Below are 21,219 nucleotides of genomic sequence, written 5' to 3' on the forward strand. Positions count from 1 at the left end.
AAATTCTCGCTCTTTCTCAGTGCGAGTGGCAAATCATTCCATACCCGCAGCGCCACATATTTAAAGGACCGACCCCCGGTCCGCGCACGTCTGATCGCCGGGACCGTGGCCAATGTCAACGCGGCCGATCGTAAGGCTCTGATGGGTGGTGAAAGCCAACTCTCTCCCTCAGATAGAAAGCTCCAGTACCATGAAGAGTCTTCTACTCATGGCTGTTGAAGACAGAATTCTGAAATCCACTGAGACTTTCTTACATATGGCATCGGTTGCGTCCCAGCGTGGCGTAAACCCTAGTTTCTCTGTTGACCGTGTGCACCCTGCTACTCAAGGTGCTCTGACATGCTTGGGGTTTTTCACACATTACTTTTTAGTAAATTAAACTTGGACAACCAAATAATCTAGATTTGAGCCAGTCTTTTCTTTCCCAAATAGCCAATACTTTTACTATGGAGTGCAGTATGCCTTCAGCTCTCTTGTGAAGAAACGTTCAAACCACACCAAAAACAGAGACAGCCAGTAGGCACAAGCAACATAACCAGTGTTTTCTTTGGTGATGCTGAAGCTTCCTTTTTGAAAATGGTGCTTTTGTGAGCAGTTTGAGAAACACCGCAAGTTTGCTAGGCACAGCTGAGATCAGTGCAAACCTCAAAGGTGGGGACTTCTCACCTCATGATAGGAATAATTATCATATAATACAGACTTTTTTCCCTACTTTCTTTACCATCCCTCCCACCCTCTCCCTCGTCGCGATTCCCCAGTGCACTGTACAGTGGAACAACTATCTGATATTCTAGTTTTTAAAAAAGACCTGGTTTTGAGACTAAGAGTTTATAAATGACTAATGGGCCCATGACATGACAGAATATAATAATATAAGAATTCATTAAAAAAAGGAAATTCTGGTAGACATAAAGGAGTTCACTGCATTGACATAAAACCCAATTCCGCACCACTTTTGGAAACATTTGGAAGCAAATTTGTGGTAGAATATTGCCCCTCTGCTCAGAAAAGTACTGTGATATTTAACAAGAACCCTCTCTTTGCAAAAATATTTTGACATGCAAGTAGATATTTGTAGGAGGCTGGCTTACCATGTGGTGCACAGTTATTTAAGTGAAGCACCTTGCACTAATCCAGACAACCCTTGTGGTGGTTTTAGACAACCATGAAAAGCTCTCTAAGTGGTAGCTGTGGAGAGCAGCCTTCAGGCTTAGTCCAGAAGGAGTGTTAAGCAGCTTTTTTTACCAGATCTAATCATGTAGTGTAGGATTAAAGAAAAAGAACCACACAGGGTAGTCTTAAAAATAGGTCTATTTATTACACAACACTCACTAACACATTGGTATATCTCCAACACAAATACACAAGAATACTTCCGAACCAGGGTACCTACACCAGGGGTGCATAGGTGCAAAGTGATGTTGGAAACCGCCAGAGACCACAATGGAGGAGTTCAGTAAAGATGCCGCTGGTTAGACCCTATGCCCTCCAAGGCAGTTTACTTGACATTCAGGAAGATTATCAATAACATGCCGAACTGCTTCGCCACACTCAGAGAGGCTTGGATGGTTGATATGGAACCCCTGGATGATGGAGAGTGGAGGGAGGCATTGCAGAGCCCCAGGGAGATAGCTATTAGAGCTCGATTCCTTCTGGTGCAGTTGCGGATACTGAATAGATCCTACCTCTCAATGCCAAGGGTGTTTAAAATGGTTCACCTGGGTATGGCCGAGCGCCTCAGGGGTTGTGGTGAGGTGGGCACATTTTTCCATACATTCTGGTCCTGCCCTCATGTCCAGAGCTATTGGACCAAAATAGATGAGATAATGGGGGAGGTAGTGGGCGTGCCTGTGCTGCTCGAGGCTAAGTGGCTACTGCTGGGAGTGCCTATGGAAGAGAAGTGACCCAGACATACAGAGATCTCACTCAATAAGGCAGCGGGGTGGCTAAACGCAATCTAGCTAGGTTGTGGGGGGCAGGAAGGCCACCTGAAACCAAAGACTGGAGGGAAGACCTTGACTGGGCCAGCTGGCCAAACAGACAGTATACCGCTCCTGGGTCTGCCACACAAATTTGAAAACATACGGGGCTCATGGAAATGATATTGGGGCACGACTGACGCAATAGGGAATGGAGAAGGAGAGGCGACTACTGCATACCACATAGAGAGACAATGCTCTGCGCCAGTCCCGGTGCTCCACGAACTAACCCAAGAAGTGGGGGAATGCTCATGTTGCGATGTACAAAAATGTAATGCCCCCTTCGAGCGGCCCTGTGTTGGTAAATTGCTATGCTTTTGAAGGCGTGTGTGTTTAATCAACTGCTTAATAAAAAGAAGTAAAAAAAAAAAAAAGATGCCACCGGGGAAGACTGTGCAAGAGTCCGGTGGATTCTTGAAGAGAAGAACCTGTAAGCAGAGGGAACAGAGTCTATGCCACTCTGAGGTAACCAGGAGTCACAGAAGAGCAATTCCCACTGATGACAAAAGATACAGGAGTGATGGCGGTGACCGTGTCGATGCAGCTGTGTGGACCAGGCAACTCTGAGGAAGACCAGGATGCAAGCACAAACTGTCCCACGTTGGAAGTCCAGAACCTAGGGGTCGGTGTCCGGCGGGAACACCAACAAGTCTAGGCAGTAGTAATAGACATGGAAAACCATGATGTTGGGACCAGCAAGGTCCAAGGGACTCACCAAGTGCAGGAGAGTCAGAGCAGTGGAGCTAACTGAAGCCGGAGAAGACCCTCAAGAGGGCCCACAGGCGAAAGGCACAGGAGTCGCAAGAGGACCTTGACCAGAGATGAAGGCCCACGGGGCATAGGATGCAGTGAGGATGCTGATCTTGGCAGGAAGAGATGCTGGAAGATGGAGCTTCTTGTAGCCTGAAGATCTCTGGAATGCAGAGCCAACAAGCCTTGGCAATGGCAAGTCGACCTGGTGCACAGGGGTTTGGTCTCAGCGGTCCAACAAGGGATACTGGCCTCAAAATTGCAGGGAGGACAGGTCAGACCTTGAGGGAGTTACAGAACCACCACCTGTGTTGCTCAGCCTTTTGAACTCAGTGGGATGTCAGGAGGAGCAGACCAGCCAGCTTCGTTTCGGTGCCTGCAGATGCAGAGGAGTGACTCCTTCACTCCAAGGGAGATTACTTCGGGTGTCTTGATGCCCATAGGTCTGTTGAAGATCATGGAAGAATCACAGACACAAACAATGAAGAAAACTTGCACAACAGTGAGACCAGGAGCAGCAGGTGTCTTCCTTGGTGCAGTCTCGGTTCCAGGTGAAGTCCAGAAAAGTCCAAACCGTCTAAGAGTGACATGATTTTAGGCCTCGAGTCTTGTCCCATGACGAATCTGAGGACCCACCCACAGGTAAGCCTTTCTATACCCAAACAAAGGGCGACTCAGGAATCCCTCTCAGACGATGGGCTGGACAGAGGAGAAGATACTCCCATGTCCTTTGTCCAGTTTCGCACCAGAGTGGGAGCCAAGGGCTCTCAGAACTGGTTCCATCTAGAGTAAGCAAGGGGGGCACCAAATGTGCCCTTCAAAGCAGTCTGGTGGTGCTGGCAAGCACCCCACCCCAGCCCAATACACTAAGCCCTGTCTGGGAGGTGGTCATACCTTCCTGTGACAGGACGCCTTTCGTTCTACCTCCCCCTGCGCGAGCTCAGCTCAGCAGCAGGAGGTCAGAATTATGTCTGGGGTCGGCGGCAGCACTAGCTTGTTGGCAGACCCTGGAAGGGTGTTACGGGAGCAACTGGGCTTCCAGGAGGAGCCCCCTAGTGCATGGAATCGTACCTACACCACCGGTAACAATGTTGAGATATGATTCCAACAGGTTGATACCAAAAATGCCCAGGTTTGGCACAGCCACTGTATAGTTAGCCATCGTGTAATGACGGATTGAAACTATATGTATCAAAATGGCTAACCGCACTTACAAAGCCTGGAGAATCGACTCTTGGGTTTGTAGGGGTGTCCTGCTAATGAAGGGGCACCCTCACACTTATAACCCAGCCCTCTGCCTTCAAGATTAAATGGCCTGCCTTAGGGGTGACTTATAGTTTTTAAGTGTAGTGACCTCAGATGTAAGAAAACTTATATCTGTCGTAAGTGGTGCTAGCACCAGCGTACACATGCTGCAATGGCAGGCCTGTAGTCACAGTTTAAGTGGTCTCTCATGAGTGGCACAATACATGCTGCAACCATTGGGAGACCCCTGATGTACCTATGCCCTGCGCACCTCAGTACCAAATACTAGGGAATTATAGGGGTACACTAGTAGCCAAATGTGGAGGTACTGAAGTACTTAGCATAGTCAAATTTAGGGAGGAAGCACAGTGACTGGAGTCCTGATTACCAGGATCACAGTCAGATTAGACAAAAAAAAACTGACACCAGGCAAAAAGTGGGGGTAACCATGCTAGAAGGATCCTACCTTCCTACAATATTATAAGTGCAAGATTGAAATAGTTTACAGGCATTGATGTCCCTCCCACCGGTTTTCAACTAAAGTAATAGATGTGCATCTTCCAGGGCAAGTGTAATAGGCACATTTTAAATATTTAACATCTCTGTTTCTAAATTCATGCTCCGACAAGGAGAACTCATTACGGGTTACATCTGTTTTATCATTGCTCCAACCCGCATTTTGGTAGTGAAAAATGAAAAACAATTGAGTTTTATTGATTTGCCGATGTGTTCGGCATGGCACTGCATGATTGATTTTGACTTTGAATGAATGATGAATCTGCGGTCGTCTAAATCATTTTTCACTGAAAAACATTGAAACAACTCTATGATAGAGCAGGATTTCTTCAATCTCAATCTCTTGGTGAGTTCATCAGAAAAGTTTCCCCACTGGTCATATGGACCTTTGATTGTCTACTTGAAATGTAAGACCGGATATATCAGCAATGTATCTCAATCACAGTAAAACCAATATGGTATGACAGAACGACTGATAGGATGGTGTCAAAACCGTAATGGTTAACAAATTCAGTTCAGATTACAAGTAAATCTATGAGAAACCTAAAAAAAAATACAGTCAGAGCATACATGTTTAAATGATCATGCAGTCTGACTTTATATATGATCAAAACGAATATTCAAAATAAATTAACTTCCAGCAAGAAAAATTATCACACAAGCAGGCTCCATAAAGGAACTTCCCTATTCCAAATAACGTTTTGAAAGTGGAAAGGGGAAATTCTAAGAGGGAGGTATCAACAACAGATTAAACAGATTTTAGGTTCAATGGAAAGAACAGTGAGTTTTCAAGCATGAAGCTTAACACTCTGGGCAAGGGCAATCAGCAGAGTTAAGAAGCAGTCTTCTCTAAGCAAAAGTCAGGTCAGGGTCTTGTCTGCTATTCTAAAAAGCACCCTATTAAAGCATGAAAGAAGATTCCAGAAGCCTTCTTCTTATTATCTTCCTCTGAATAAATCAATAAAAAGACAGTGTTCTGGAGGAATAGGTAGACTTCAGAGTTTCCCAGCTTCCACCAGAGAAGCAATCATTTCGATGACCTTGGCTGATACATCAGCATGGCCTGCCTGGGACAGGATGGCTTCTCACACTTTCTCAGTCTCCATATCCGAGGCCAATTTTTAATTAAGATCAGTCTTTCCTAATCTAGCAAATTAAACAATAAGTTTATTCTTTCTTAAGTGAGCCCATTGATCAAGCATCTTCAGTGGAGAGAAAACTAAACACTATGCAGAACATTTTACAAAACGGAAATGTGCACTTAGGCCTAATTACAAATTAGGACAACATTAGGTTTAAATCAGATTCTGCAGGAATACAGTTTGCATGAACGATCATATTAAAAACGAATTAAAAAAGGTAAACATTTTCTCTCATACTGAATACATTTATTATAAATCAGCTAAATATATGGATGGCTCTCATTAAAATGAATATACAGCCACTTACAATGCACACAATGTAATACAGTTAAACACATTAAGTATATATATGTTGCATTTCAAGGGCGGGCCATTAAATTACGCTGCTCCACCAGCAACACCGCATTTGCACTCCATTTGCATTGTAAGGGGAAATCCTGCTTGGGCTACACCAAGTCTATCTAAATTCCTACTGAAAGTAATTTGCGGATAATTAAGAACAATATCGACAGTAAAGCCTGAAATGGATGGCATTTTCTAGTAGTAGATGACTGTTTAAAGAATTTGTCAATGGCCCTTAACGTACTTGAAAATGCCAGGGGCTAGTTTGATAGTGCTAACAAAATTAATTGTTTTCAAAATGTTTGATCTTGCTTGTATTGGAGAAGTTTTCCTGTTGGCAGTTACGTAATGTACAACAATGGGGTCCCCTGCAGCATGTGAAGAGAGGCTCCAGAGTCTCTCAAACCTCACAAATATTCATTGACCTTGAACTGATTTGGGGCCTCTCAAAGGATCTGGGCTCTTGAATGATTCGGGCCGCCTGCACCGAAGGGGCAGCAGAGGCTTGTGTTACGCTATATGGCTAAGCAACACCAGCATTACATTATACAAATAATGCAAGTCACTTGAAACTTGCATGACCATTTAAGGAATGAGGTTGAAAGTTGAGTTCCTCTGTAAGGTCATGGATTTCCAAGGAGACTTGCAATATCCTATGAAAGGACCACAGAGGGTATCTTATTTCTAATAATACATGGTCATACCGTCACCCTTCTCACAAAAAGCTTAAAACCTTGATGTCTTGTTCCTTCATGTGAAAGAGATAGTAAGGTTGTAGACATGAAGAATAAAAGCAGAATCTGTATCGCAAAATAAAACAGCAGAAAACAGCTAGTAATTTTTTACAAAAACATATTAGGATCTGTTTAATGTAAGTCAGTTACATTTTTTTTTTAGCTCAGAATGAGTAGTTACATTCAGAAACATTCTTTCCTGTAATGAACTATAGCATGCAAAAACAAAGATATTGCCATAAATATCTCCTAATCACTGTCCATTTTGGAACAAGCATTGGCATTGCAAAGATGTCTGAAATGTAAGCGAAAGTACATTTTCAGTCACAGGAGAATTTATGCACTCAGTATTCCATTATACATGCACTCTTTCACACATCCTTGTACTTATGCATCCATTTATCCACCCACTGTCATATTCTTGTATTTACCCACTCACCTATCTTCCCATGAAATGAGGCATATGATATATAAATATATTGAAGTATTACCGCTCACATTTATGAGGTTAAATCTCCAGGCAATCAAAAGGTCAGACAACAATCAACGACTCATATCAAGAACCAAACATAATATAGTGAACTCAGTGTCACTACCTAGATATATTAAAATGTCATATTTTTATTCTTATTTTCTTAAAAACATTGTTAGACGTGTAGACAACAAACAATAAACATAACACATAATGAACACACTGTGTGAGAGCAATAACATGTAAAAAGCAAATAAACAAACTCCATAAATTATACCAATAAACGCCATGAACAAAATTATTTATATTTCTCATAAAGACAAAGACAATAAAGGACATTAGACTGTGGCTTAACAATGGGTCTTCATAAGGAGAGCCACAAAACAGTTTCCTATAAATTAAATTAAAACCGTATAAAAAGTTAACTGAGACACTGAGTTTTAAGATACAAAAAATCCAATGATCATCTCTCACATTACATAGCTGCTGGTGAGGATATTTCAGGCAATTACTGCAATAGAGATCGGGATATGATTGAAGATGATTTTGTTATTGCATTATTAGTGTATATTTAGTTATGAACCAGTCAAAACCATATTGCTTGTTTGCGGAAAATATGGAATTTCTACTTGCCAAAATAAATACCCTTACATTTTTGAAGGATGCTTAAATAGTTGAAATCTGCTAAGCAATCAGTTATCTTTGTAAATGCTTTATTTGATAAGCACAAATATTTTTATTTGAAATTAATTGATATATTTTGCATACAGATTTTACTGTATGTAAGAAATTATAGGTGCTATTATAGTAAACTCAGCATGTCACCTTTAGCGCTCATGCCAACTGTAATCTTCGGTTGGTTCTTCAGAATCGTGGACCATGGGGCTCCAAGGATAGAAGTCCAGTAGATGGAAAATGCAATAGAATCGTATACCCCCATAATTAAGATATCAGTCTTGGCTTGTTTCACACATTCAAAACTTTCTTTCAACTGACAGGACATGTATTCGGTAAAAATATCACTTCTTTGTAAGGGCACAATGGTATCATAATAGGTATCATATTAATTGGCCAGCTATGGTAGTCATGAAGATAAAACTCAGAGATTCCAACTGAAACTCTGGTCCTTCCAGGATCAACCACAAAGCCGGCATATTACACCAGTTTAGCCCTAATGAAATTCTAATCCCCATTCAGTGGTGGTTGGTGAGCCTATGAGCAGATTCATAGTTTTGCGACTCCCGAATCTGTATTCTCAATAGAGTCTTAGCACTTTATTTTTTAAATAATAGTTATGTCTTGATTGCCTCAATTGTTAAATCCAAAGTAATGTCTGGATGCATTTATTTAAGAGAAATGTGAATGGCTTTCTACTTCTTCAAGGTTTCTTACAGCCTAATTTATTTCTTAGCCAATGTTTGAGGTAAGCCATTGACACTTTTTAAAATGTATTGAGTAAAATACCATTTTTGAGGAGGGTTGTGACCATTCTCCGTTCTTCCTCCTTTCTTTTTGGGCAATTTCTATAATAACATATTCTTATTTTCTTTTTGCAGAGTGAAGACATTCACCTCCTAACTAAAGAGATTGAGATGGGAAAGAATGATTTGGAGAAAGTGCAAAAACTTTATGCTGAGTGCCTCATGTTGGACTGGTATCACAATGGAGAAAATGGCCTAAATCATAAGTGAGTAATTCCTTCATAATGCCATGGCTTTTAGACTATGTTATATGATTTGATGGTACATTTAAACCTCTTTCTACGTTGACATCAGTAGTGTCAGACCAGAACATTTCAAATAGTGTGGGAAAATATAAGAAGTATGGATGTGTCTTTGGCATCCTCCATGCCTCAGAAAATGATCAAAAAACAAATGTTGTTAAGGGTACTGTGCCTCTAAGCAGTCTTCGTGTATTGGCACCAAAATGGAAGAAGGAATCCATAAAATGGAATGTTGTCAATCACCGTCTATTTGGAACAGGCACCCATGTCTTTCCTCGAAGACAAGAGCTGACATTTCCCTCTGTCACCCTGAAGTCATCAAATTAGCAAACATAGGTTGTGGCTTGACAGAGTGAAAAGAAACTGAATAGCAAACTGGTTTCTTCAGAACAAATACCTGGTGATCAGGAGAAACCTCTAGGACAGATTAAAAAGGATTCAAGAAAGCTGTGATAAAGTTGAAGTACTGGTGGTAGGAACTGACCTGGAAGGAAAGAAGAATCAGACCCTGCGGTATTTCCCAGCCATCTTGCAAAAGAGTAACTAGATGAAAAAGCAGGGAACTTTAAATGGAATTTTACTGTAAATCATGGACTGCAGTTCCCCTGAGAATAAGGTGTGCCAAATAAACTTTCTCTGAAGAACGGCCACCTCCAGATGAGAATTGCTGAAAAATGTACTAGAACCAGGTAGGTAATGCCATAGATTAAAAGTTGGCTGAACAATTCATCATTAATTGTACCACATGTAATCAGATGACACTCAATGGTAGCCCCAACAGTGAGACATAGACTCCGGCTCCAAAGACCAGCTGGTTGGCGTGGCTCCAGTACAGGAAACCTGTGGAAGAGCACAAATGAACCTTAAGAACCCCACCACTATACTCACTGCCTGAGATTGCAATGCCCTCCCCTAAACTGATGTCAACCTTCTCTTTGGCTAAGGTGATTTTATAGTCCTTGCTCAAACCCATGTGAAAATACTGGGCTGAGAACATACCCCAGCAGTCTTGAGACCCCAAGCTCTTTCTCGAAGCCATTTGAGGATGCTGTTCCTCAGACAAAACACAAACATGGCAATGTCTGCAAAGTTTGGGCAGGTTGTACTGCCATCACTTCAGGTGCCCTATGGCTCTCAATGCAAGGTCACTGAATACCAATCTATGAGAAGCTTTACCTATTAAGAAGTACACAAAGGCACTCTTTCACCAGATCAGTAAATAAAGAGCTCATGGAATTGAGAGAGAGAGATTGAAAAAGAGAGCAAGAGATACAGAGAGTATGTGTGTGTTTCTTTTGGTTGCATGAGAATGGAAAACTCCAAGATTACATCTCCTAGGTAAACTCCAATGAAGAGCACTTTAAGATCAAGATAGAAATGAGGTTCCCTTTTGTTTTTTAAACAAATTTCATTTGTCAAGATGCACATATATTGCAGGGCTCTGCACATCAGAGACATCTGCACAATTAAACCATACAAAAATAATGACTTTGACATTTTCCACTTAGATCCAGAAATACATAACCAACAATAAAAGAAAAGAAAAAGTACCCCAACTCCCTCCCACCCCCACCCCTCCCCACGATCGCACATGGTCTGCATATTCCTGTCCAAAGCTTGTAGATATAAAAGGGAGGGTGTACCCCTCCGCCCCCCCCACAAAGCACCTCCACAGTCCGATTATGTACATACGTGTTGTCCCAGATGGTGAGCCTCTGTTACTGATGGCGGGTCTAACATCAGGCCCAGTAATCCGCCCACCATTTCCAAATCTTGTGGTGTTTGTGTGGGCACCCCCTAGCAACAAAGACAGGTTGTTCCAGCCCCATACAAAAGTCCAGCCCATTCTTCCATGCGGCCACCGACGGGGCCCTCGGCGCCTTTCAAGCCTTGGCGATGTCCCTTTTCGCCAAAGTAAAACCCAACTGCATGAGGTGCCACTTGTAAATATTGCCTTATATTCCCTCCATAACATGGAGCAGGGCCAGCTGCGGTGTACAGGGGAGCTCCCGCCCCAGGACCTCCGAGAGACAGGTAAACACCCCCTCCAGAAGCAGTCTAGGGAAAGACAATGCCAGACTGTGTGAATGAAAGTACCCTCCTCTCGACGTCAGCGAAGACATATATAGGAGAAGCTATCAGCCCTGCCCTCTACAAGCGTGCTTGAGCAAAGTAGACCCTGTGTAGATACTTGAACTGAAGAAGGCGGAGTCGCATTGCTATGGCCGCCCCCAGTGGAGCTGCCAGGCCTCGGTCCAGTCCTCCTCCTCCAGTGGGCCCACATCACCTTCCCAGTTCCCCCGGAGCTTCTGTAGGGTGGGGGAGCAATGAGTAACCAGAGATTGATAAATCCTGGAAATTGTCCTGTCCTTTATGTCTCCCATAAAAACGTTTGCCTCCAGCGGGCTAAATTCCAGCAAAGACTCCAAACCCTCTAAGCTAGGGGACAGGGCATGTCAAAGATGAAGGTAGCCATAGAACTGGGACCGTGGCATAAGGAATTCTTTCTGAAGGTCTTGGAAGGATTTGAGCATCCGGCCCCTCATGAGGTCACCCAGGACTGAGATGCCTGTTATCTCACCCCGGAAAATCTGCAAAGCCGCCAGCTGAGGTAGGCGGCCATTATTCCAGAGGGGAGTTTCCCGAGTCAGTGTGTTCCACCACCCCATGCGTCGCAACGCCTGCTTCCAAATCAGGAACACCACCCGTGTAACCAACGGCGGTGAACCCAGCAGAGGCGCTGAATAAAGAATTGTATGTTGTGAGTGGAGCCCCATAAGTCACCGCTCGACCGCGTATGCCGGGTCTTCCCTGTCGCCGTACCACCACTCATTGAGGACCAGCAGATGAAAGGCTTGGTAGTACGACAGAATGTCAGAGGACGCTAGCCCCCCGCAGTAGGTGGACAAGAAGCATGTTCGCAGAGCTAAACGCACCCTTCCCCCCTCCAACAGACACTGCCCAAGTGCTGCATTTACCTGTCGGAACCATCAGGTGGGATCTGATATGGGTGATTTTGTAGCTGATAAAGGAGCCGGGGAAGCACCACCATCTTGAATATCGCCGATCTGCCATATAATGACAGAGGCATACGGGACGAGGACTTGAGGTCTTCACGGATCCGTTCCCACACCGGAACCAAGTTACGCTCTCAGGACACTGTAGGTACATCTGACAGAAACACACCGAGGTATTTCAGTCCCCCTACCGCCAACTGAACTGAGGAAATCCACGCGCCCATTCCCGTCCGATCCCCCAGAATCCATAATGTGACTTACGGGGATTCATATATAATCCTGAGGTCTCCCCAAAAATCGGTATGATGCACAGTAGCTGCGGCCCGTCCTGTCTACGGCTATAAAAAAGAAGAAAACATCATCCGCATATAATGCAATCCTATGTGACAGGCTCGGAGCTCATTCAAATCCCCGGACATCAATGAGCACCCATGCAGCCAAAGGCTCCATAGCTAGATAGAGAAAGTGGAAGAGACCGCACCAGCCACCCCCACTGACGCTGTCAGATCTGTGTATAAGAGCGTTAAATAGGAGAGGAAGCGCGGTCCAAGGTTGAGTCTTCACAGCAATGCGAATAAGTACACCCAAATCAGGGAGTCAAACGCCCTGTCCATATCGGCCAATAAGAGCGCCGCCGGTTCCCCCAACTGCCGGATAGCCACCATCTCCACGTGCGCTCGCCTGATGTTATGCCTGGTCGCCCTCTGGGGCATGAACCCAGCCTGGCCAGGGTGGACCAGGGTGGAGATGTGAGGCAAAAGGCAATTGGCCAGAATTTTTCCCTCCACATTTAAGAGGGAAATGGGACGATATGAAGCATGCTGCTCCGGGGGCCTACCCGGCGTATCACCACCTCCGCATGTCTACAGTCCGGGGGGAGTGAGCCCCGTTCCCGAGCCTCCTCCACCACCGTTCGATAATGAGGGGCCAACTGCACAAAGTAGCGTCTATAGAATTCAGTAGGGAACCCGTTGGGTCCCGGCGCCTTCCCGGGATTAAGTTCCCCCAGGGCCGTGCCTAGCTCTTCATCTGTTAGTGGTAACTCCAACTGATCCCTCACCTCATCCGACATGGTTTTGGGAGGTAAATCGGTTATTAATTAATCTATGGTGGCAGCAGGTAAGCATTCCTTAGGGGCGTATAGATCCGCGTAATATGAGGAGAAGCTTTCTGCAATGGCCGGGGGATCTGTAATCGGCTCCCCCGCCGGGCCCAAGACGCCTGGTATGGCCTGGAAGTGGAAAGTTCCCTGACAGTCGATGTAGCATCTTGCTGGACTTGTCTCTCCATTGATATACCCTGCTACGCGTCGCCTGCCAGGCTTGGCGGGCCTCGTCCATCAGAAGGGCGGCATAGTTCTGTTGATCCATCAGTAATTGCCTCCTAATATGGCTTCCCCGTCCTCCCGACTCCTGCATTCGAGTGCTTCCATTCCTGAATCTGCTCGCAACAGCTCCTCTTTAAGCACACTAAGCGCTGCTGTGCACCAGGAAATATCTGCCCCCCCTCAGTGTGGGTTTCAATGCCTCCCACAACATCTCGGCGCTAGAAACAGACCCAGCGTTAGCCGTCAGATAGTGATCAATGACTTCGCTCATATGTTCCTTATAATCATCATTCTGCAGATGCCATACGGAGAGGCGCCACCTGAACCGTTGTTTCCGCCGACCTATCCGGAGCACGAGGGCCACCGTGGAACGATCCGAAAGGCCCCGGCATAGAATCTCCGCCAACACCACCCTGCCAACTGCCACTCGGGGAACAAAGAGATAGTCAATTCTGGAGTATGAATCATGGACCGCAGATAGATAAGTGAATTCCCGGCTATCACCGTGGAGGCGCCGCCATACATCGACCCAATCTAGTCCTGTCAACAAGGAGTGCAATCTCGTGGGGCGACCACCCTCCAGACTACCCCCAGCCCTCCATCGATCCCTGGTCTGATCCATGACATCACTCCAGTCCCCACCAACCACAGATAGCGCATCTGGCATGTCTCCCCATAGGGTCATAAGCTTCTTCACCAGATTCCATTGCAAGGGGGGGCATAGATGCTACCCAACACTAGGGGGTCCTCCTGGATCTTGCCCCGGAGAAATAGCGCCCCTGTGTGTCTGCAGTCTATCAGGATCGCTACCTCCCATGAACCCCTCGTAAATCCAGAGTGAAAGACCTGCTGAAACCCATACCACTGAAAGAAGAGGGCCTTCGTACCCATGAGGTGGGTTTCCTGTAACATAAGGATATCAGCCCCAGCCCGTTTGGCCTGTTGGAGTATGGCCCCACGTTTAATTTTGTCCAGGGCACCACGCACATTCCAGCTAATGAGGCAGAGAGTATCTGGTGTCACCTGTTCCCTACTGGATGTGCTGGCCATCTGGGAGTGTATCTACCACTATTACAAGAATAAGGACTTTCGGTGCCTAGGTGAAGAGCAGCGGACCATCAGCAAAGCTGCGATCTCCGAACGTAAGCCGCCCGACCAATGGATTCCCAACATACAGTCCATGTCACCTGGGCACCTCCCCCGCCAGCAAGAGCCTGGCAGAGACACTCCCCATGTCAAAGTCCCTCCGATCAGCATTCAGTTGTGTAGAACTCTGCAGTTCCACGAGCACCCATAAATCAGTCGGCCAATGTCTGCCGCCCAGAGGTGGGAACTCCTCCAGAGGAAGCACCACAGGACTGGGAGCGGCGCCGGGATCGTGACCGTCTGGTACCCTTCTGCTGCCCCAGGGACCTTTATCCGGGCCATCTCGCTCGATGAGGAAACGGATTCTCTTCCAGGTGGCATGTGCGCTCTCACCCATACTGTCTCATCAGTCCATTTGAAGACTTCTTCCGGAGTATCGAAAAAGTGTGTGTGGGAGCAATACACAACCCGTAGACGGCCAGGAAACAGGAGAGCATATGGAAGCTTGAGGTTTCTCAGGTGGGCCTTCGCTGCCATGAACAATTGTCGATGTTGCTGCACCATCCGTGTGTAATTAGGGAAAATAAAGTTGCGTACATTGTCCTAGAGCAGGGGCTCTTTGGCCCGGGCCTGCTTCAATATTGCGTCGCTATCAAGGTAGTTCAATAGTTTTGCTATAACTGGCCGAGGGCGAGCCCCGGTGGAGGCTTCTGCATGAGCGCCCTGTGGGCCCGCTCCACAACAAAGCAACGGGACAAGGCCTCTCGAGGGAGCCAGCTCTCCAGCCACTGCGTGAGGGAGCATTCCATGTTGCCCCCCTCGCAGCCCTCCGGAAACCCAACAAAGCAAAGATTATTATGTCGGACCTGTACCTTGGCGTCTTCCACTCGCAACGTAAGCCCCTTCTGAGTAGTCTCCCTGGCAGACAATTTTCCTTCAGTGAGGTAACATCATCCCCCACTCCAGAGATACGGGTGATGCATAACACCGTGTTGCGCAAATCCCGCCGCAGCAGCATAACATCTGAGCCAACCGCTCCGATATTAGCATCCAGCATGTCTATGGATTGGATGATGGCCACCATGAGCGCCGCATTATCCGGCATAGTTCCCTGCTGTTCTCCAGACGTCCCAACTGCTGCTCCTGGACCAGTAAATGTGTTGATGCGGCCTTGCTTGGCCGGGCCACTACCACCTTTGTCCCTCGTCATGTCCGACCTCAGTGCTCCCCACGCAATCCTAGGGAGAGCAGGGTAGGGGGCGAGAATAAGGATCACCCAACAGCGAACTACCGCAGCTCAAACCCGCAGCTGAATGGAAGCTTGTAAAGAGCCTCTCCGGGCCAACGAATTGTCCAGGGGTCGACACCTTGTCAGACCCAACCAGGGGCCCCCAGCGGCACTCGCGCGGCCCGACCGACCAACCGCCAAAGCGAAGGAGCCCTCGGTCTAGAGTAGGGGCACTCAATTGCCTGTGTCCACTCAAGTCTGCAGCCTCCTCAGGTCATGCATTTCCAGGCTGCACCGCCCCCCGCCGGCGCGAACCAATCGCTGCCAGTCACATATTCTCATATGGCACCTACGCGGTCTGACTGACCACTGATAGGAGCACCCCTTATGGCCTGGCGGGGTTTAGGGACGGAGAAGACCTGCACCCACCGGTGCCCCAGGCAGGCCCAGGGACTCACCAATCACTTCGGCCCTCCACTGCCTACTCAATTGCCTCTCTTGTGGCTTGATAACACCGCCGGAATCCCACTGCAGTGCAGGCCGAGGGGAAAGAGTGTCAGGAGAACAGACCTGGCTACACCAGGCTCGCAGGCTGCACGCACTTCAGTCCACCACCGCTGTCAAGAGGATCCCCGTAGAAGTCACACAGAGTGTGCGCGCCCCGAGGACCAGAAGACCTCTGGCCCACGCACATGTAGTGTGGTTCCTACATTCCCCAAAGGCTATGCTCATCAGAATAATATATCCTATAGATTAGACGTAGGACTGAGTTCAACTCGGTCTCTTTCGAATATATTAAACTTATTAGTGAGTGCCAGCTAGCTCAGAGGTCACTAGAAACTTTCTCGAATTCACAGGAAGGGATTCGTTTCTGACAACCGCATAAACATGACAACTTTGTTTCCCAAGAATAAGAAATATATCTCTAAAGTCGTGGAAACAATAGATCAGTATTTCACTCAGTCAATTGTGCATGCTTCGTTTCAACAGAGGTGCAGAGAAATAGAGAGACGGGCTTATTGAACAGTCTTCTTTCTCATGCAAGTAAAGTGAACTGCTACAATCGTAATGCAGACTGTAAAGTATAATGCGTACAGCGAGAACAATATTATAAAATAATACTGTAATAGCATTGTATGATTTCTAAACCATAAATGAATACATACAGAAATAACAATGGCTAAAAGTACTCAACTGGTGCTTTCTAAAATACGCCTACCGCAATGGACCTAACCTAAGTCTAGTATGCGGGAGGGAGTAAGTATTGTGTAGCATAGGTTTGGTTTTCTTTGTCAAGAATCTATCCAAGATTTCTCTTAGGTTCTTATCAGCTCTGTACCTTAGTTTAGAATGAAGGAGGTCTGGTATCTCAGTCTCAGGACTTGATTTCCAAACACCCCACAAGGGGAGATTGGAAACACTGGAGCTGGACTCTCAGCGAGAGAAAGTACAGCTTCTCGATCAGTGCGTCAGCTGGAGGGTCGGCTTCCTTAGGAATTTGCTGTAGCGAGCTGCGTCGGGCAAGTTCATAGTCGAACTGCTCCGAACCATCTTTCTAGAGCAAGTGAAGGCATATTTATACCTTGAAGGTGCCTAGTTTGACGTAAAGTCGGGCATAATAACGTCAGTAAAGAACCCCAAGGGAATAGTAGTTCTTTGTAAAGTACATGAGTTCTTGGATTAATCAATATTCAAGCAAGGGGAGGTCCCTGACTGCTTAAGCCAATTTTCCAAGAAATCGTTGTGACGTTTTGGTTCGGGTGGAAGTAGCCATGTCTATATTTGGACTAAATGGGCTATGTCTAAATAAGGGAATGATTTCTATGCCTATATTAGGGCAATATGGATTGTACCTATATAAGGGCATGAATCAGGAAAATTCACTCGGATCCTAAAACGCCATACAACACCCACTGCACTTTATTATGTACGACATTACTAAGTTCTAAGCACATAAAACATACCTAAAGCATGATGTGTTAAAACCCCCACCCTAAATACATAAACATGCATTTGAAATGGTTGTACACGAAAAGAGCATTTGTGCTGTACGGATATAAAAGCAATGTTTCATTCAAAGCATATAGATGACATTTTAAAAAACGCTATCCGAATGAATCATGAAAATACATTTATGAAATGGCTCTTAAATACAGAAGAAAAAGGTCGAGACCATTCCATGACAGAATATATAAATTATTTGGTTGTGGACAAGGTCAAATATTGTCTCTTGGAAGTGTTCAAAGAATTCTTGTTCTGTAGGAATAGTTCTACTTTAAGCAGATTACTTTGTGCCCCAAAAAAATTTCACTTTGGACAAAAGTCAAATCATGGAAAAATAGAGTCCCACAATTAGAAGTTTGTTTTGGAAAATGAAGGTCGAATACTGAGTCCCACAGAACACTGTGTGCAAACATCAAAAGTCAGTCTCGTTGTTTGGAGAAAACATTAAATCTTCCAGGCTGGTAAAGAATTTGTCTACTACTGTAGGTGAAAGTTGGACTACATCGTTAAGTAGATCAATTGCACATAGATGAGAAGCATCGCCGTCAGCGTCAGTCGCATTAGCAATGTTCGAAGTAGATGGTACCTGTGTGCTTGTTGCTCCACGTATCTCACCATCTGCAGTTTGCGTCTGTGAGATCTCAACACATGCCATCATCAGAATTGGTAGTCCGCTAGGGACAACACAGTGCATGAGCCGTTACTGGTCCAAGCAAAGTATCAACATCCTTTGGCAGGAGTGATGGGAGTGTCAGACAGATGTTTAACACGCATTCTTCTCCACATAGCAGGCATCGTAGAGCGCGTAAGATGCAATCTTGCCAGATTGGTCGGAATGATAGAAACCACGTGGTGTTTAGATCTCTTAAACGAGCCAAACCTAGAATCTGTATCATGCGCTCACAACACTTCATTGCCAGGAGATTGTTCTCCAAGGTAATCTGGGTGTCGATGGTGACTTCACTTGCCATATCGGAGCAGAAGGAACAAAAATAGTATTCCTGCTACTAGTCCCAAAATGAGAGGCAGGCCGCCAAACACACACAGAGTGCACGAAGTTTGGAAATATGCCTAGGACTGCTTCAAAGGTTGCTAACAGTCCCGAGACATTCGTCATAAATACATGTACAATACCAATGCTATCAGACATGTTTATGATACGACCCAACATTTCTGAGAAATGTATAGGGCAGTTTGTCGATAAAAGGGCATGTATCTCTGCAGAAGTCCTTGCAACTTGCAGTTCATATGTTTCTTTGGACAAGGTCAGTGGCACAGTTGTTTTAAAATAATGGCTTTTTGAATAGAAGAGATGTTCAGTGAAGGCCATAATGACGACTCCCCATCTGTCTTAGTTTTAGGAAACAATATTTGCATAAAGCAAGTGACCCTGGCTGACACAGGCTATTCCTGGCAACATGCCACAGCAGCTGTGATCATTCAACATAATATAGCTTCCATCAGAAAGCTGCCTAAAAATTAGATTGATCACTGCAGCTGGAGAACCTTGCAGGATAAGTTGGTCGAAGCAATACTGAAAATGGAAAAAAGGTCACAGGCAGATGATTGTTCCATGTATTACCCATTCTGTCCCTGGCTTTTCAGAAACGGTTAATGGTAATCTTTCCAGTTTTTCAAAGCTCAGCACTGTATAGTCTGCTCCTCTCTGTGCCAAAGTGATTTGTTTATCTGTAAGGTTAAATTCAGAAAACAATGACGTGGTATTCATTAGACACCATGGCACATAGCTTGAACAAAGATTTTGTAACGTCCAGCCTAAAAGCATTATAGGAAGCAATTGCGACTGACCATGTTGCAACATGACAAAGTCCTGTCCCATTATGTCTATGGCAGAGGATACTATGCTGTCCAAAGAATATATTCTGGATGACAGAGTCGTTAACCCATTGTCAACTACAGAGAGAAATTTCTCTAAATTAATACGATCAATTTCTCGTATTCGTTCTGCAGTCTCTGCTTGTGTTGTTTTGCACGCTTCATTATAAAGAGCATAGATACTGGCATATATAAAACGTTTATAACGCGGTTTTGCAGGTCCTTGCAAGAAGTCCCTCAAATCAACGCCATCTTTAAGTAAAGATAAGTGTTGTTTTACCTCTTTTAGTGTATACTTTGTAGCCACTCAAGGCACTGTTTTCCTACACTGTATGTTGTTACTATCCCTGGATGTAGTCTCTGGACATATCTTGGATCTGGCCTAGTGAATGTGAACCCTTGTGTCTTATTTAGGAATCTATCTTGACATTTGTTTGTGTCTGAGGGCCAGATTAACCATTTTTTCCAATCAGGGTCAGTTCTGTTGTTAAGTAAAATCGTTTTTACATAGACCATCCCCTCTGTAGTGTTCTTACTATCAGGTGTAGGTGTAGGTATGGACGGATTGTTTTAATCTTTTATCCTAGCTAGGCCAAGACAAGGGACCAGATGTAGGAGCCCTAATACCGCTCAGAAACGGCCGATTTCGGCCGTTTCCGACCGGTATTAGGGTTTTCAGATGTAGGGGGCTGGAAAATACAGAATCAGTATATTTAAATAGACCGATCCTCTAATTACAAATGTAGGTGGCACAGTTTACAGTGCCACAGGCCCTTAAGAGTCGGTATTTTACCACACAATCCTATTGCGTGGTAAAATACCGAATTCAGGTGTGCATGCACATCTGTGCATGCACACCTGTGCAATGTGACACACAGACATGCCCTTAGGGCATGTATGTGTGCCACATTGCACACAAGCCTGTTCTTGGGGTGCTAGAGGGTGTCAAAGTGACACCCCCTGCACCCTTGCAGGGTTCGGTATTTACCGATTCTGTAAATACAGAATCGGTATTTCCCATTGATTCCTATGGGCTTCAAAGCCCATAGGAATCAATGGGAAATACCGATTCTGTATTTACAGAATCGGTAAATACCGAGTTTTACAGATTCGGTAATTCAGATTTTAAAATTACCTACATCTGCCCTCTTCCCATTTTCAGACTCTTAAATACCGAATCGGTAAAATTCAGTATTTAAGAGTCTGTAAATGGGAATTACCTACATCTAGCCCAAGATGTCTGCTGAACAGTGTCATTCAAAAACATTATTTGTTCTGGGATGATGCAGGCTCTAAATAAAGCTTCTAATCCCTGTACCTGCCAGTCTTTTATGCCCCAGACAGTTTTTCTCTCAATGTTGTCTTTCCAAAAGTTGAAGCCTAAAGTAGAAAGCTGAGCATAAAAGGCCGCAGAATAAATTTGCTTGGTATTTGCCAACTTACTTTTCATTCCTGTCTTATTAACATTTTTAAAGTAAAATGCTTCTGGATTTGAGACATTAAAACCTAAAAAGTAAGGAAATTTGTCATAAAATGTTTTTGAGCTACCCATTGACGGTGTTGGACAATGTTCCCATTAATTATAAGTAAAAACACTTCTAGGATTTGCAGATTTATGCAAAACATGATAAACATAGTGATTATTACATCATATTATTAACAGTCTCAAAGTCCCAATCATCAGAAAAGGTGCTGGGTGAAACAAAGCCACTCAAGAAAACCTTGAATTGGTTTGGAATCTTATACAGCTCTGCAGGACCGAAGATGTCATAATCAGTTCTGTCACAAGCTATACCACCAGGTATAGAAACGGCTGTG

At 45.0% G+C, this 21,219-nt stretch overlaps 1 protein-coding gene across 1 annotated transcript in view; it reads left to right on the forward strand.

Annotated features, from left to right (window-relative positions):
- The window catches only part of VWA3B (von Willebrand factor A domain containing 3B), a 981,637-nt gene that overhangs the window by 420,594 nt on the left and 539,824 nt on the right, over positions 1-21,219 (forward strand). Inside the window, exon 15 of the mRNA XM_086934174.1 lies at positions 8,737-8,867. Coding sequence (XP_086790300.1) covers positions 8,737-8,867 — 131 coding nt within the window. The remainder of the gene's footprint in view (positions 1-8,736; positions 8,868-21,219) is intronic.

This window comes from Lissotriton vulgaris, chromosome 8 (assembly GCF_964263255.1).
Source record: "Lissotriton vulgaris chromosome 8, aLisVul1.2, whole genome shotgun sequence".
Classification (NCBI taxonomy): Eukaryota; Metazoa; Chordata; class Amphibia; order Caudata; family Salamandridae; genus Lissotriton; species Lissotriton vulgaris.